Source organism: Sminthopsis crassicaudata, chromosome 4 (genome assembly GCF_048593235.1).
Source record: "Sminthopsis crassicaudata isolate SCR6 chromosome 4, ASM4859323v1, whole genome shotgun sequence".
NCBI lineage: Eukaryota > Metazoa > Chordata > Mammalia > Dasyuromorphia > Dasyuridae > Sminthopsis > Sminthopsis crassicaudata.
In genome coordinates, this window is record NC_133620.1 from 445,122,268 (window position 1) to 445,140,673 (window position 18,406).

Consider the following 18,406-nt stretch of genomic DNA (forward strand, 5'->3'; position numbering starts at 1 on the left):
TTCGGCCCCATGGTAGCTCCTAGCCCCGGAACGACCTCTATTATTCACTTTTTCATCCGAGGGGTTCAAGTAGGCCAGCACCAAAACATCTGTCTGGCTTGAGATGTAAGTGAAGGAGTGAATCAAAGACTGCTCTCCATACTCTAAAGACTAGTCGGAGACAGAAAGGGCATAATGTTCTGTCAGGGATTCCAAAAACCTGCCATCAATAAGGAAATCTCTGGACTGGCTACAAAAAAGCCTAGGGATGTAACTCAAGATAAATGATTTTCATCCCAAACCCCTAAATTGAAGAATCTGCCATGGTCAGCTGGGGGAAAAGAGAGGAAAGAGACAGTACTCTGAGGGTCCAGAGGGAGGAGGATACATCGAGGCTGGAGCAAAAACCCCAGTAGGATATGCGATAACAAATCAGGTCAACAACTGTGGGAATTTTCAAGTCATCCAGTCCAGTTTATGTTAGCTAGAATTGTTCCATGCCTTTTTCGTTACTGGAACTTCATTTTTATCAGCTGTCTAAATACTCTTTATTGCCCTAGTAAAAGCACATGTTGTTGGGAATATACAGTAGTAAAAAAGAAAAAAAAAAAAAAAAACAAACCTAACCTTTTAAAATCAGAAATGCCTAAGGTTCCTATTTGGTAGGCTGCCCTGTTCTAAACCAAAGCTTCTTAAATTGTGAGTCGTGACACCATAGAGGTTATGTAACTGAATGTGAAGGTCACAAAATTATTATTTATTACCAGTAAATGCTTGATTCGTATGCCCAATTTATTTCCCTACAAATTCGGGTTGGTAAAATTTCTCTGGTGAAAAGGAGCTGCAAATAAAAATAGTTCAAGAAACCCTGTTCTAGATAGTCAGCATCTAGGTGGAGGCAGCAGAGTGCTTAGCCTATAGTCGGAAAGATCTGAGTTCAAATCTAGCTTCAGATACTTACTAGCTGTGTGATCTTGGGCAAGACACTAAATCTTTGCCCCAGTTTCTTCAGCTAGGGATCACAGCACCTACCTCTTAGAGTTGTTGTGAAGCTAAAAACCACTGGGATTTTTGCCTAGGTCACAGTAGGTACTTAATAAATGCTTGTTTTCTTCCTTCCTCTCCTCCTACCTAATAGCCCCACCTCAGCTCTTTCCCAAAATCTTCCATGGCTGAAAACTCTCAGGTTGGAACCAATCTGAAGCCAATTGTGTCCTGACCCAGTGCTCACCCCAGATCCCTGACCAACATCAACAATAGAAAATCAATAAATCAGATTCATTTCCTATAAAATTGGACTTCACTAATTCCATTGCTGATGTAATCTATGGGCTTCTCTGGGGGAGGTGCTGACCAATGTCCCAGTTCTGAAAGTGGGTCAGGGGCCATCCATGCTGCTCTAGCTTTAGATATATGGGCTCTTGGCCCCAATCTACACTCTGCTCTCAAAGAGATGAGACCTTCAAGGCCTCCCACTTTCCCTAGCAACTACTGTGCTCACTAGGTACAAAGTTCTCCTTAGGCCTCTTTTTCCTCCAGTCAGGGACTACGATTGATGACCATCTATAGCAGTGGTTCTCAAACTTTTTACATAGGGGGCCAGTTTACTGTCCCTCAGACTGTTGGCGGGCCAGATTATAGTAAAAACAAAAACTCACACCATCTCCGCCCCTCAGCTCATTTGCCATAATCTGGCGGGCTGCATCTGGCCCAAGGGCCGTAGTTTGAGAACCCCTGATCTATAGCCTCACCTTGTTGCTACTGCCTCCCTCCTCAGTGCTCTCCCCTCCAAGAAGAGCAACAGCAGGATATTCCAATATGGTGGTAGTGGGCAACTCCGAGGGGCTCAGGGCCAAGATCACAATTGGACAGAATACTAAGATTGAGTTGATTTATAGAACAAAATAAAAAGAAACCACCAGATCAAAGACAAACATGTTGAAAGACGCAGCTGAGGCTCAAGCTGACACAAACTCACTCCTCAATCTTGGGAGGGAAAGGCTGGAGTGAATCTTACCAAGTAGGAAAAGAAGAAAGAGAGCCTCTAGACCTGGGAGAGTATCCCACAATTAGGAAGACCAATTTGACTAGGTATCTGACAGACTCTCTGAAGTAATTCTAAGAGTTCCAAATGTGGCATTCTCTGAAAAAGCATCTTAGAGTTTCAGGATGACTATTCTGAAGGACAACATTCATCTGGATCCAAACACTATAGCATTTTTACCTAAAACAAAAATTAAAGTCAATCACTTCTTTATAGAAACCTATTAAATCCCGAGAGATATCTCCAAAAAGCTGATAAAGGGGAAATAAGCGACCTGGCAATGGATTTCTATCCGTTACTACAAAAACAAAATATGGTACCTATAGCTGATACAGAAAAGCCTAGAATGATGGCTCTGCTTCAGCTTTTGAGTCTGGCCATCATTCAAGGGAAAACTTTGAAATTTTTCACTTTTACCAAGCAACAGTGTTTTTCAGTTTGTTTCATACAAATAAAAATTTATTTGTGCATCTTACAGGAATGTAAACACCTTGTCCTTGTTGACAGGGTAGCAGTTCCATTAAACAAAATAAAGTATCTGGAAGGTAGCAAAAATCTGGAAAGTTTTTAGCAAAACTAAAAATTGGTCTAAAATGGGTAGGCTTGCTTGCATTGGGAGTTTTAACTCCCTCTCTTTATCGCCCCCCAAAAAAAGAAAGTAGCCATAAAGGCACCACATCCCAGGGGAAGGCTCTCCAAAGGCAACAAGAGGCCTAGAGGATCTCCTCATGGTTTCCTCAAAGACACCTAGGAAAATGAAACCCTGCTAAATGCCATGAATCTGGCTCCAGAACCCTCCTCAAAGTCACTAAACACAATCCATTCTCCATGCACCACACTACTAACTATAGCAAGCATTTGCAGAATAATTTAAGGTTTGCAAAGTACCCACAAGGTAGGTGCTATTATTATCATCCCCATTTTACAGATGAGGGAACAGCCTGAGAAAGGTAGCATAAGGTATAAAATGTTCCAAGAAGGATTTTATTTCAGATCCTCCTGAAAGATCAGACTCTAAATACTGAATCACTGTGACTTAACAAGAGGAGTTTGCTTAGTTACATAACAGTGACAGAGACCAACCCATGAAGTTGCGGCCATTTTGTGTACAGGACAATCCTCGAATTCAAGTCTACTCTCCTCCATGTCCCAATTCCCTGGTCCCTTGTTCTTTCTAAACTTCAACCTTGAATTACTCTCACTTCCCTGGGGGGTATCCAGTGTTTGGCATGTGATACTGTCATTGTTTTTGCCATGCTTTCAGATTAAGTGTTATTGAATAGTCATTTTCAGTCTTATCCATTCATGTGCAGTTACCAAGTTGTTTTTTCAGTCATGTCCAACTTTTAGTGATCCCATTTGGGATTTTCTTGGCATACACTGGAGGGATTTGCCATTTCTTTTTCCAGTTCATCTGACAGATGAGGAAACTGAGGCAAACAGGATGAAGTGACTTGCCCAGGGTACTGGGCTGGTAAGTACTAAGTAAGTACTAAGTAAGTACTAAGCTGGTACTTACACAGCTGGTAAGTATCGGGCTGGATTTGAAATATGCACTGAGCCAAACCAATTTCCTCTTCAGATTAAGAGTTAATGTTTAGGATGTCAAAGTGGATAGAGTACCAGCCCTGAAGTCAGGAGGACCTGAGTTCAAATCCAGCTTACTAGAAACTTTGGAGGATCTATACGAACTTAGGGAAGGGTGAAATATCAGAACCAATAAAAACAATATACATGTTCATAATAATTGTGCAGGAAAACAACCATGAAAGGCTTCAGAACTTGGATCCATGTAAGACTGATAAAGCACTCGTCCCGCCTCTTGACAAAGAGGTGATGAACTAGAGGGACATGATCTGGACACATTACTAAGTGTATAACTGGCTCTCCAAAAATGTACAACTTATTTTAAAATTTAATCTACTTTTATTAACACTTTCCCCATCACTTTCTTAAGCCTAGACAAACAACAAGACAATAACTCAAGCCCTGATTTATAATGCTTGCCAATTTCTAAAATGTAAATTTCTACATACTAAAAATTTAACAATAATCTCTCACAAACTAGTAGGAACAAGTTCCAGCATACCCTATGCGTGACATACATTTTTTAGACAAGACCAATGTATTTATTTTATTTAACTATTATTTGTTACAAATGAGGGCGCCTAACTTGGGGAGAGTGCTATCTACAGGAAGAGGGATGAGATAATAAGTTTGGAAGTTTAGAAGAAGAAAACAAAGCAGCTTTGTTAATATCTTGTTAAACTTAAAATGCACTTTAAAAAAACAAATAGCATATAGCCAAATATTCACAGTTTCACATACAACCCATTTGTAAAATCCTAAAAAGGATGAGCGATGATTATGATCAACATTGTCTCAAAAGAAAAAAAGCAGTGGAAAAGAAAACCAGCTTAAAGAAAATTTGCCACAAGATATAACTAAGGAAAGATTCAAGAACATTTAAAGGCTAAAAATAGAAGGAAGATAACAAAAAAAGAAAAGAAAAAATCTACAAAGCCTTTTAAAGAAATTATTTTCATCATAAAGGACAGAAGGACCATCACATTTGGATTCTACTATCAGAGTTCGTGATGTGTTTATATAGTTGGGATGTGTGTGTGTGTGTTTATAGATGACCTCACATGTGTGTATAAAAGTCATGTTGGAGGCAAAACAACTTTGAGAGAATTAAAGGATTGCTTTACAAAGTATCAAAAAAAGGGGAAAATATTAAAGATGTGGAAAAAAATCCTGTATCTTATTAATATATGTTTCCTATCTATGCAAAGAGACTAATCCACATATGGGTAACTAAATGACACAGTAGATAGAGGATTGGGCTTGAAATCAGGAAGACTTCTCTTAGTGAGTTCAAATCTGGCCTCACATACTTACTGGCTATATGAAACTAGGCAAGTCAGTTAACCCTGAATGCCTCAGTTTCCTTCTCTGTAAAACAAGCTGAAGAAGGATATGAGAAACCACTTCAGTGTCTTTGCCAAGAAAGCCCCACACGGGGATATAAAAACCAAAAGCACTCAACAACCACAGGAATGGAGGGTGTGCACACTGAAGTATCAGCTGGGAATATGCAGGTTTGGCAAGTGATATTCTACAAGAGATTCCACCACTTAACCTCTCATGAAAAACTAAAAGATAAGATGCCATCTTGTTTACTGTTTGCTGATTATGAAAAGGCATTTGTTTGGTAGAACAAAATGCTGACTTAAGAGCTTTCCCTTAAGGGTCTCCTATCCAAATATCAAAATCATTAAATATTCCTTGAAAGACAAAAACCAAACTACCAGGAGAAAACTACTTAAGGATCCTGATTATAAACATCATGTCAAGTATAAACTCAGGATGCCTGATGCTTGCCAGTGGTGTTCACTATCATGATGGAAGAAATTCAGCTCAGCATCCAAGCTGAAGAGGGATTCCCCTATCCCATGAATGGTAAAGTTCTCCACAAGCTCTGGTGTGCAAGCAATGTGATGGATGCATTAAGTTCTGGAATAGTAGATCCTCCTGAAAGAAATCTATAACCAATCAAGAGCCTGATCTTTCACATGGGAAAGACCAAATGGATGAAGATTTTTGTCCAGATCACAATATATGATCCTAGCTGGATAACTTATTGAACTGGTCCCTTATTACACATATCTGGGACCAACAATACAAGTGTCCAGAGTTAAGCAGGAGGAGAAAAGTAGGCCAGAAAATATAAAGAAAATGCCACATTTTCCTGGAAACAAAGGCCCATCTTTTTTTATATTAGTCTCCTATTGATTCTTGGGTTTGTTTGCATTTACTTATTCATTCATTCATTCATTCATTCATTCATTTATTTATTTGTGGCTTGTTTGCTTTTATTTATTTATTTATTTATTTATTCATTCATTCATTCATTCATTCATTCATTTATTTGTTTGTTTATTTTAAATAGCTCTGGGAAAGGAAAAACAATACTGTCCAAAGAATACAAAGTAAATTTCACATAGAGAACAATGGAGAGGTAGATAGAGGAAATGATTACGCTAAAACATTTGAGCAAAAAGAACTTCAAAGAACAGTAGTAAAAGATGTTTCTAGGGGAACTATAGTAGAGAAATAGAAATTTCACATGGCAAGGATAAAGGATAACAGGCGAGTCTTTAGTGCCCTTCTGGCTTTCTAAAGTTACAGGATTTTCATCGAATATGGATGCTTTCACTTGCAGCAAATTATGGAAGGCACTGACTAGAATAGCATATAATGGGAAGAGATGGATGGGTAGTGATCTGTACTCAGATCAACGGAAATAAAAATTCAAGTAAAATTTGGCAAGTTTTACATGATGGAGATATATTGGTTATATAGTTGATTAAATTTATCTGTCATCAGTTATATTAAAAAAAATTCATGATCACACATCTTAGTTTCTCCAGGAAAATTAAATTTTACTTTCTATCACTTTTACATTACAGCACATTCCAAGAATACAACTTCTTGGAAACTGACAAAAGTTAAAGGTAAAACAAATTTTAAGTTAAACAAAAAATATCAGTCTAAAATAAAATAGGTCTGAGAATAGACTATTAGATTTGTAAAGCAAGATATGATTGGTGGAGATAGCAATTTCAAAGGAAGGATGAGGTTGGAAACTAGATTGCAAAAGGGTTAGAAGAGAGGGAGGGAATAAGTGGAAGCACTGAATGTATGTATCTTTTCAGATAATTTAACTGAAAAGGAGAAGCAGAAATTGAGGACAATCATCAATAGAGGAGATAGTAAAATCAAGTGCAGGAGTTTTTTTTTTTTTTTTAAATGAGAAAGGCTTAGATAAGTTTGTATGCAGTAAATAAGAAATCAGAAGTTAAAGAGAGAAGAGAGAAAGGGAAAGATGTTGAATATGTTGGAGAAGAAAGAAAGACAGTAATGTAATCAAAGGTACATTTCTTCAAGGACTGGTGTAAAAAAGAGTGAGGAACCCCATTGAAGGTGAGAAGAGGGATAATATCCACCTCCTGAGAAAGTTTTGATGAACTGAGTGAAGACTGAAGCAAATGTTTTTCACCTTATGGTTTGGGGGTTGGGGGGAGTTTGGGGCAACATAACTTAATATGGAAATATATTTCCCATGACCTCACATGTTAACTTGTCTTTTCATTGGGTGTAGGAGGGGCAGGAGAGAAGGAAAGAATATGGAACTCAATTTTTTAAAAATTAATTTTAAAAATAAAGAAAAGGATAATATCCAAGGGAGACAGAATTATCCTCATTCAAAAAATGGCTAGATCTTGATAAAAAAAAAAATCTGCCCATAGTCACATAGGATATCATCAGGAAATTGATGACAAAGCATAGTGCCTACACTTCATTATAAAATGAAATTTCAACACCACAACTAAAACTGCATTTAAGTTCCATATCTATGAAAAAAAGTTGTTAAAGTGAAAGCTTTAATTCTATGTCATAACACAATAACCTGTTAAAAATCAGCTGACTTTACATAAAACTACTTCTTATACCTTGGGGAAGTAGAAAAGTCAATCAAGAAGAATTTGAAGAGTTCTATACTCTAATCTTAAAACTTAAAATCTTAACAGCTCATTATAGACTTGACAATCTGAGAATTATATAAACTAAGTATGAAACCTAAAACCAGATATTTCAATTATTTACTGATAACTAAAGAGTACCTATTTCAAGTCAAATTTTCTAGGGAATAAGCCCCTTTCCCTGATAGCCATTCTGCAGGAGTGCTATGGATTCCAGAACTCTTAGAAGCAATTCAAATCTGAAACTGCTTTGAAAAATTCAGTGTTAACTATCATTTATCCCAAGTTGCAAGGTAAGAATTCAACAAAGGCTTTATCCAAAGAAAGCAGTCATGTTCTTTCAATTCAAATCACCCAATCGAAATGAACTTCACAGTTATTAGAATAGGCAAAGTATATCCCTTTTTTTTCCTTTGCCTTTCCTTTTTCCTTATACAGGCAAATGTGGAGGGGATTAGAGTCAAAGCAATAGAAGTAAAAAACAAGAGAGTTAAATAAAATATCTCAAGAGCCAATATAATCTTACTCCTAAACACCTCTTAATTCTAATGTCAGCAACCAAAAGGAAGCCAGCCCCAAAGGGCCCCTGGACAAATATAAGGAAATAATTAGAAAATAAGGATAGAGCTGATCCAATTATCTCCATCAGTTAAAACCTTATGAATATCATTTACTTGGATAATTTTTGAAAGACCATTTGACAAAAAGGTAAGGAACAATTTGTTGAAGAGAAATATGAAAATTTTCACCTTCCGACTCAAAACAGAGGACAGGTACAGAAACAAAGGACCATTCTAAGCCTATTTGCCTTAAGTCTTATTTGTCAGTAGGGATGAATTCCATTCCCATCTCTCACCAATAATCCAAGTATTCAGACATCTTATTTTTCAAAATTAGGTCTTACATAATACTCCAAAGACAAAATAGGTGATTTTACTTAGGGGCTAACTGAATACAACATAGCTTGAAAAGAAGCTATTTTTAATAATGTACCCTCTAAAACAGCAGGAGCATATTACCATGGGATTTGAGTCTGCAATGAGATCCCGAAGAGAATCCAAGAAGCCTTGATCTTCCACCATCTGGGCGTTGATGTCATGCAGCTTGGCCACACAGACGGCTGCAGTTTTTCGGACATAAGGATCTTCATCCTTTAAACACTTGCGAAGTGGCTCACACAGATACTCTGTGATCTTGTCTACCCGAATACATCCCATAGTCCTGACTGCCAGAGCACGGATTAATGGGTTAGGGTCTTCACAATCCTATGAGAAAAACCATAAGCGTATACATTGTGACCATCATGTAATATGGATGGCTTCCATAAGCCACACAAGAATCAGTCTCTCTGGTTTGGAAGTCTCCAATGGCAGCACCCCAAACAGCATGCTCAAAGTTAGAATCCAAACCTCCTCTCCACTGCTACATAGAGTAGATTCTCAATGACTGTTTAATTGTTTAGGAGCTGGTTCTTTTGTTAATCATGTTACCAAATGTGGCAGTAACAATGACCTAGAAATACTAACCTCCTCTTCTCTCTTCACTACCAAGAGAAGCTTTCTGAGATATTACTTGTCCATACACCTGACACCTATTGCTTCCACATCAAGGAAAAAAGCAGGTAAAAAGAGAAGAAATTCTAAATCCTCACTTTTACCTACCCGACAAGAGTTAACAGAAGATTTGTCAGAATTATAACAATTATATCAAGTCCTTCATGGGAATCTGTTACCTACTTTTCTAAAATGTAGTCTTTAGGCATTTGCTTCCTTCATTAGTTCTCTAGCACTAAGAGGGAAGAGTCACACAAAGGTCAACAGCACCCTGACTTTCTGCAGTCAAACATGATGAAATGACTTAGTGAACATGTTCCCTTCCATCTGACAACAGGAGACTCCACTGGACTCACCTGGCAGGAGGAAGGCCTCCTTGAGGTCCCCTGAAATAGGGGTTTCTAAGCAATGTCTAGAATTCCTAGGACAGCCATTCTCTTAGCCATTCCTGGTACTACTCTCTGTGAGAATTTGAGTTTTGTATAATCCTTCAGAACACAGAGCACTTACGTGTCCTCAGGACAGACAACGACCAAACCAGAAGACACGTGGCAAGCAGACGCTAGGAAAGCTACCTTCACAAAGCTGTTGACAGCCATGATGGCCATATCTGGCTGACTCTTGGCGTAGTTCATCAGATACAGATAGACAAGCTTCTTGAGCTCCAGGTTATCCGTCTGCATACAATTCACCACATCTGGAAAAAGAGAGCTGGGGGAAGGAACAGGGAAAGAAGAGAAGAAGGGGAGTGCAACAGAGGTTACATGAGAAATGCCCACATCTATACCTGTTCAATAAATTTTGAAATCACAAATGCTATCAACCCAAGGAAAACTTCTGATAAATTGTAGCTGCCAACTGCCAATAATCTCTCACTCAAACTTTTGTCATGGTGTGGAGATAATTATGGATCCCATCTAGCTAGGTCAATGGAACACAGGTACAAAAAGCCCAAATACACTGTAAAGATCATAAGTTTGGATCTCAGAGTAAACTTATTTGGTACACAGTAATCCTAGAACCATTCTTGCAACACAAAACAATTGATTTTTCAGTTATGGCATTCTCAAAGACAAATCAAATAGGGGTTGCAATCTGCTTTTGCGAAAGGAGTATCCATAAAATCACAGATAATTGAAGACTAAAGCCTAAGATAGTAGCCAGGTATTAATATCAACTTACTGGACTTATTGTTAAAAGGGACTTTTAAATAATATATATTCTTATTTATGAAATAGGAGCCACATATTACTGTAGCATAAGCTCCTAGTTAGTAAGGACCAGATCTCCTTAATTTGTTCTCTGGCGGGCCCAGCACAAGTTTTATACACAAAGTGATAATCATTGAAAAGTCTCTGATAATGATAAAGACTACCATAATGCTGTAAAAGCAACTTCCTATCCTTTGTCAGGAGGCTAGTCAACATACTCTATTCAGAGCCATCTACACTCTTCATGATCTATATCCTGCCATTGGACTTAGGTAACTTAGGAGGAGAAAGCGAGTCTGGTAACTTTGTATAACTCTCCCTTATTAAATCCAATTTACTTGCACATCACAGCATCATCTCCCTGATATCATGGTCCTCTTCAGGAACAAAGGACAAATTACAACAGTCAATATACAGAAAATCTGAAATCAACTACTTTATTTATAAAATCAAGATTTTAGCAACATCAAATCAATCCAAAGACTACAGAACACGTTTAAAATTTCATATTGAAATGCCTATGGAAAATTCTAGACACAGACTTCCAATATTGGGAACTCCAAAGTATATGACAATCTGCAAGTCATCAATCTCTACTCCATGTTACAATTCAAGCTTTCATTCAAATCCTAATCATTTATGAAAGTCCAGATTACATGCAGATTATCAGGATTGCACAAAGGTTAACCAACAGGCATTAAAAAAAAAAAATTAAAAAGCTGTGAGCCAGAAATAGGAGAAAAGACTATCACAGTTACCCATGGGGGAAAAGGACGAGTCTGATTATAATTAATGTGGGAATGCAGTTGATCAATGATGGACAGAAATAACTACACCCAGAGATGGAACACCGGGAAGTGAATGTAAATTGTTAGCACTACTGTCTATCTACCCAGGTTACTTATACCTTCGGAATCTAATACTTAATGTGCAACAAGAAAATGGTATTTACACACATATATTGTATCTAGGTTATATTGTAACACATGTAAAATGTATGGGATTGCCTGTCATCTAGGGGAAGGAGTAGAGGGAGGGAGGGGATAATTTGGAAAAATGAATACAAGGGATAATGTTATAAAAAAAAAAAATTACTCATGCATATATACTGTGGAAAAAAAAATCTTAAAAAAAAAAAATTAATGTAGGAATGTGTTCTGCTGTACTATAGACCAATATCACAAAGATTTGCTTTTGTTTTTAACTTGCTTAATTGGATAGGGAGAAATTAATTTGAAAATAAAAAAAATTTGAAAAAATTGCTTGAAAAAATTAGAATCAAAAAAGCCAAAACCACCACAGGAAAAGAAAAATCCTTAAGTAGATGCTGAGTTTGAGTTGAAAAAGCAAGAGATTTTCTCCTTGGTATAAACAACCCAATAAACAGATGATCACCAAATGGCAGCTTAAAATTTAAACATACTTGTATACTAAAAAAAATTCAGCATAAAACATTGGTGACGTCAGAGTTTTCACTGCTGTTTCTTCACACCCTGTCCCAGGATTTTGGTTATCTTAGTACTCTGAAGTCAACTTTGGTCTCTCATCCACATGGACACTCCCTGATCAAGAGATCACAGCGGATCCATGCCTACCCTTCCTGAGCAACTTCTACACTCCCCTACTAGTTTACCACAGAAGTCCCTCCAAAGGGTTAGGGTTCTTCCTCTAAGCCTTCAGACATCATGCTGAAGGAAGAGAAGGGTTATCCATCAGTTATCTTATCTCCAATACTGGCCCACCATTTTATCCCATCATAAAATTACAATAACATCCTTCATCTACACATACTCCTTACAAAACTCTCCTGCCCCTGTTGAAGACCAAGGATTTCAATCCTTTGGATGTTAAGGACCACGCCTAAGTATGAAACCCAGAAAGCCTGTAAAGGGTTAAAGGGGACTGTACCATTAAAGGATGGAAGGTTCTCAGAAAGCCCCCACAGATGTGAATCACAACATACTTAAAGGAACTGCAGATCAACCTTTATTGACTCAGATGTTGCTTGTGAATTGGGAATAAAATAAATGGGAGGCAAGAGGGAAGAGGAGAGAGGTCAGAGAACACAACTGCCTCTCAGTCTCCTTGTATCATTATCATCCTCTCACAGGAAAGAATCTATTCTGATGGTCAGAATCAGATCCCCAGCAGCCACTAGCAGGTGGCTCCCTTAACATTCGGAGGCTGTGTATTCAATTCAAAGAATACTAGTGTTTTAAAATGTGTTTTAAAATTTTGTCTTGCAAAAGACTGGAATCATTAACAGCACTGAATTTCCAGAAGCTTCAGAAGCCAATCTAACCCACTGTCTCCCTCATATTCTGGGCCCAGTTCATTGTCTATTTACAATGTCTGTTCAAAAACTAAGTATCCATATGACAACTATACACTGTGAGAATATTCAACTGCTTATCAGTGTAGACAACAGACATTCTTTTAGTTGACTATTCCTGTGGGAATAGTTAGAATAAATTCTCTTGAGTGATGACATATCTCTTTCAGGAGGTTCTACAATGTTCCAATGTTTGATACAAACAACATAATGTCATTCACAAACAGGAACATCTTGATTATTGCACCAATTGTAAGGGATTTCCTCTTCCTGTTGGACACTATCATGGACCTCCTCCATGACAATTGCAAACACCTTTGGTGAGAATAAATTTCCCTATTCTATTTTTTAAAATTACTTATTAGAAGATTAAATAAATGTTATCTATCATTACATATTGCAAAGAATCTTATATGACTAATATGCATAATGGGAAACTTGTTGGAAAAAAGCTTTCAAAGTCTACATTTTGTTGTACAAAATAAAAGTACTTTTTTATGATAAACCAAAAATAAGCTCAGTAACCTTGTATTCTTACATCTCTCAGTCAAATGTGTGATCAAAAAGATAGAAACTGCAGCTGAATATCCTTCTTGAAGACCTGCCTTATATCCCATAGTGTCACACATATGGTAAAAGAATTTCAAAATCCAAAATAATTATGCTAAGTCACAGAAACACTGTAATCTGTTCAAACCAGATAGATTTCTTAAAATAGGCTAGTTCTTTAACTCAGCATATGAATTCTGTACTCCTAATGCTGACTTCAATTTAGTAGGAATCATAAAAGTTTCTGTCTCATAAGGCAGTTTTAACATTGCATGAACACAGCCTGATTCCAGGCTCCCTGGCAGTGAGGTGCTAGCTAGAGGGGTTTAGGACAAGATCAAACCATCTTCTCCTAGGACATTATATGAAGTCCAAGAGTAGAGATAATGAAAGACTCAGTACTAACAGAATTTAGGGAGGACTCTTCCTTCTACACGAAGGAGGTGCAATTAAAGAGAAAGGTAGAAAAGCAAATGAGAGAGAAGAAAAGAGGGAGGGGGGAGAGAGGAAAATGTAGGGAAGGGTGCATGATCCCTTACCTGACATCCTTCCCCACTGTCATGGCTGCAATCACTTTCTTGACAGCTTCTTTCCTTTTCTCCTTCTTTTCATTGTTGAGCTCTGCCTTCAGTTCAAAGATCTCTCCTATGAGAAAGAGACAGAGAGAGAGAGAGTGAGTGAGTGTCAAGACAAAGTTCCAGAAGCAGGAAACCAAGACCCATGCTTCACTTCACAAACAAACAGAACCAGGAGAGGTATCCAGTGGAGTCATGATATACAGAATATGTAAGACTCAGCATATGTAAGGGCAGTTAATACATTCCAAGTTCTTGCTGAACTGTATCAAGACTAACAAGAATCTTTTTAGTATATAGTTGAAGATGAATTTGACTTGCAGACTCTCAGTATTCATTCACCCAGCATCAAAGAACCAGATACTGCATGATATCCTTTTTTTTTTTTTTTTTTTTTTTTTTTGCTGAGGCAATTGGGGTTAAGTGACTTGCCCAGGGTCACAGAGCCAGGAAGTGTTACATGTCTGAAGACAAATTTGAACTCCGGTCCTCTTGACTTCAGGGCTGGTGCTCTATCTACTACATTAACTAGCTGCCCTTTTTATCTTTTTTTTTTCTTTAATGATATTATTAATATTAATGTTACAGACTACAATGTCTCTAACAAAGCAAGGAGATTATGTATTTTATATATCAAACAGATAACTACCCATACTTAAAATTATTTGGTTTAAATGTGCTAAAAATATTTTTAAATATAAAAAGCAAAGCTTTTTTAAGAAAGTATCTTAGAAAAAAAGAAAATAGCTTAGAAAGATATGGAATTAACTGAACACAGGCAACCAAATTACCAAACTTAAACTTCATACCAAAAGTTTTAAGTTTAATTTTTTTTATTTTGTAATTCTGAACTTGATAAACATGAATATTTCCTTATTCTTTATTAGGTATAGCTTTTTAAAATATATAATAAATTCAATACACTAATTTCAGAGCTAATTATAAATTCAGTATGTTAGCTTTAGGATTATCCTGCTTTTTCTGTCTTCCTCTAAACTTCCTTCTGTACATTTTACCAATGACCTTCTTTCTTTTCTTTTTCTGGAGCATCATCAGCTCTATCATCCATCACTCCTTCTCACTCCTTCAAACTCACCAGTCCAAAATTATTAAAAAAAAAAAAAATGCAACTTCATTAATTACAAGTGAACATTTGAGCAAAAACAAAACTACACTGACTGTGTAAAAAAATACAGTCCATCCTGTATCTCAAATTTACCGTCTATCTCTCTGATAGGGCATCTTATATCTGATTATTCTTAGAGTAGGGGTTCTCAAACTACAGCCTGCAGGCCAGATGCAGCAGGATGAGGACGTTTATGCAGCCTGCCAGGTTATAGCAAATGGGCTGAGGGGCAGAGATAGAGTGTGAGTTTTTGTTTTTACTATAGTCCAGCCCTCCTATAGTCTGAGGGACAGTGAACTGGCCCCCTATTTAAAAAGTTTGAGGACCAGTGCTCTAGAGTCATACCTGATCACTGTAGTCTTTCAAAGCTATTTTCCTTTACAATGTTGTAATCATTGCATGAATTACTCATATTACCCTGCTTATTTCATTCCACATCAGATCTTACAAATCTTGCCAAATTTGTTTCAATCCATCCTTTTAATCATTTTTAGGTTACAATACTATACATGAATATTTGTTCCCCAACTGACAGACAGTCTCTTAGTTTCCAATTCTTTTATACAACAAAAGGGCTGCTATAAATATTCTTGCACATAGAGGTCCTTTTTTCCTCTGTCTTGGATCTTCTTGGAAGGTTTATGCTGCTCTAATTTGCTTCCATGATCTTTTATAGTCTTTTATCCATTTAGAGCTGACAATGAAATGTGGTATGAGATGTCTAAAAATTTCTCCCAAATGTTTTCCCTGTTCTTCAAGCAGTTAGTTTTTTGTGGGAGGGTTTTTGGTCATATATTAAGTACTTATCCAAATAGTCTGGATTCTGGGTTATGAAACGCTATTCTATTATACTTTCGGATATCATGTTCCTAATTTACTCCACTAAATTAACTATTTTATTTTTTTAACCTAGTATCAACTAGTTTTGGTGATTGCATCCTTGCAGGGTAGTTGAAGATCTGGTCCATTAAGGCCACCTTTCTTCTTGCTATTTCAAATTAGTTTCCTTTTTTGTTCCTCTAGATGATGTTATAATTTTTTTTAGCTCTAAAAAGAAATTTGTTGACCATCTGACTGATATGGCACTGAATAAGAAAATTTAAGTATAATTTTCATGTTGATTCAGTCCAACCATGAACAATTAATATCTCTCCAATTATTTAGGTCTCACTTTTTTTTGAAGAATATTTTACATCTATAGTCACATAGCTTCTATGTGTCTCTTGAAAGGCAGACTCACCAACAATTTCCAATCTACCTTTCCTTCACCTAGCAAGACCACAACCAAATACTTGTTTTGTTCTTCTTTCCAATTACATTCTAATTCTTATGATCATTATATATACTGTTTTTCCTAATTCTGCTTATTTCATTTTACAACAGTTTATATAAGCTCTTCCAAGCTTCTTTATATTTATTATGTTCAGCTTGCATGTACCTACCATGTTTTGATTAGACATTTCCAGTCATTGGGCATCTACTTCAGTTCCAGTTTTTTTGTAACCACGAAAAAAAAATGCTGATAAAAATATTTTAGTATATATGAAATCATGTTGCTAATGAAATCCCTGGGATATATGATTAGTGAACTCTATGAACCAAAGGATATGCATATATTTGTCATTTAATTTGCATAAATTCAAATTGCTTTCCAAAATGGTTGTACCAGGCCAAAGCTCCAACAATCCATTAGTATGATTGTCTTTTCACAACATCTACAAGATTAATAATTTCATCTTTTGTCTTCTTTGCCAAATTGCTGAGCATGAAACCTCAGGCTTGTTTTGATGTATTTCTGTAGCTATTAACAATTTGGCACATCCTTTCAAATGATTCACAATTCTTCTTTTGAAAATTATTTTATCTCCTTGGACCACTCATCTTTTGGGGAATGACTTTTTGGTTTTAAATATTTCTCTTCTCTCATAGATATTTGATAGAAAAAAATTTTGCCCAATCATTTCTCTTCTTATTCTAAATGAATTGATTTTGTGTAATTGTTTTTCAATTTCATTTAATCAAAATTATCTACTTTATGTTTTACAATTGTTCTATCCATTATTACATTAAGATAACCCTCTGTACATAGTTATAATGTTCATGATCTACTTCTCTTCTAATTTTTTAATGGTATGACATTTAATATTCAATTCATGTATTTTTTAAAATGATATTTTATTTTATTTTCAGTTCCCAATTTTACCTCCTCTACTCATTAAGAAGGCAAGAAGTCATATATCCATTTCAAACTGATAGAGGAATATGGGACAAAATTCTCCTAAGCTCAATTTCTGCCAGTCTGCTTTCTAATTTTCCCAGCAATTCTTATCAAATAAGGAGTTTTTTTCATTGTTTTTTGAGATTTACCAAACATTGGTCTATTGAATTCAATGGTTTCTGATTGTTCTTCACCTAAGATGTTCCACTAATCTACTTTTTTTATTTTTTAACTATTAACAAATGGTGCTGATGATTGCTACTCCATTTAACAATTTAAAGCCTAGATATATTATTTCACATTCACTCCTAACTTTTTTTCATTATTCCTCTTGATATTCTATTATTTTGTTCCTTCAAATAATTCTTAATCTATCATCCAGTCCCCATTGGTAGTTTGAATAGTAAAGTGCCAAGTCTATAAATTAATTTAGGTAGCATTATTATTTTTATTATATGTAAATATAATGGACTATGCCAATATAATTATTGGCATAGCCCATTATATTTACACATATTATTTGTTTTTAGTTTTACATATTTTTGCCATACTAAAAGAAAAAGGATTCTTTTATACCTATATTCTGTTGTTTTCAGCATAAATTGGTATTGTACTTTGCCAAAGGTTTTTTATACATTATTAATATGTAGTTTAATATGTTAGTGCGATATTAATAATTATGTGATTTGGTTTTATGATGGATTAATATGGTTAATTATGGATTTTTGGTTTTAATATAGTTGAAATCATTCTTTTCCTAATGTTGAATCATCCCTGCAACCTTGATATAAATCCAATTTATAAATGCATTAAAATATTATCCAGTGAGATAATAATGGAAAAAGGTATTTCCAGGATATAATGATTTTCTTAAGAATCAAGAACCTCTGATAGAGTCTATGCTATCAACATCCACTTAAACAGTGAAGGCAAGAACAATGGTCAGCAAAATAAAATAATATAGCCAAAAGCAGTCAGCTAAGCTGGGTTTCTTCAAAATTCAAAGCTGTCAAAATTCAGCTTTTTTTATCCCCATCATTTATTTCTTAGAGCCCCAAATGAACAAATAACAAGATTTCAGAAACATTATATCATGAGCAGCTAGAGTAACAAAATCAAAACAGGATGCAGCAGCAGTTACTCAAACATTCTAAACTATAACTTGAATGATGGGTAACACAAATCTTGTGTTTTTTACTTTATTTTTTTTAATTTTCAACTTAAAATTTATGAGAACACTGGCCCAAATAAAGGCCTGCTAGATTTATTTTAT

At 35.9% G+C, this 18,406-nt stretch overlaps 1 protein-coding gene across 12 annotated transcripts in view; it reads right to left on the reverse strand.

Annotated features, from left to right (window-relative positions):
• Positions 1–18,406, reverse strand: part of AP2B1 (adaptor related protein complex 2 subunit beta 1) — a 131,426-nt gene that overhangs the window by 87,586 nt on the left and 25,434 nt on the right. For all 12 annotated transcript variants that reach the window (XM_074263537.1, XM_074263532.1, XM_074263540.1 and 9 more), the window contains exons 3-5: positions 13,754–13,859; positions 9,698–9,833; positions 8,589–8,834 (exon numbers count right to left, since the gene is read on the reverse strand). In XM_074263537.1, coding sequence (XP_074119638.1) covers positions 8,589–8,834; positions 9,698–9,833; positions 13,754–13,859 — 488 coding nt within the window. The remainder of the gene's footprint in view (positions 1–8,588; positions 8,835–9,697; positions 9,834–13,753; positions 13,860–18,406) is intronic.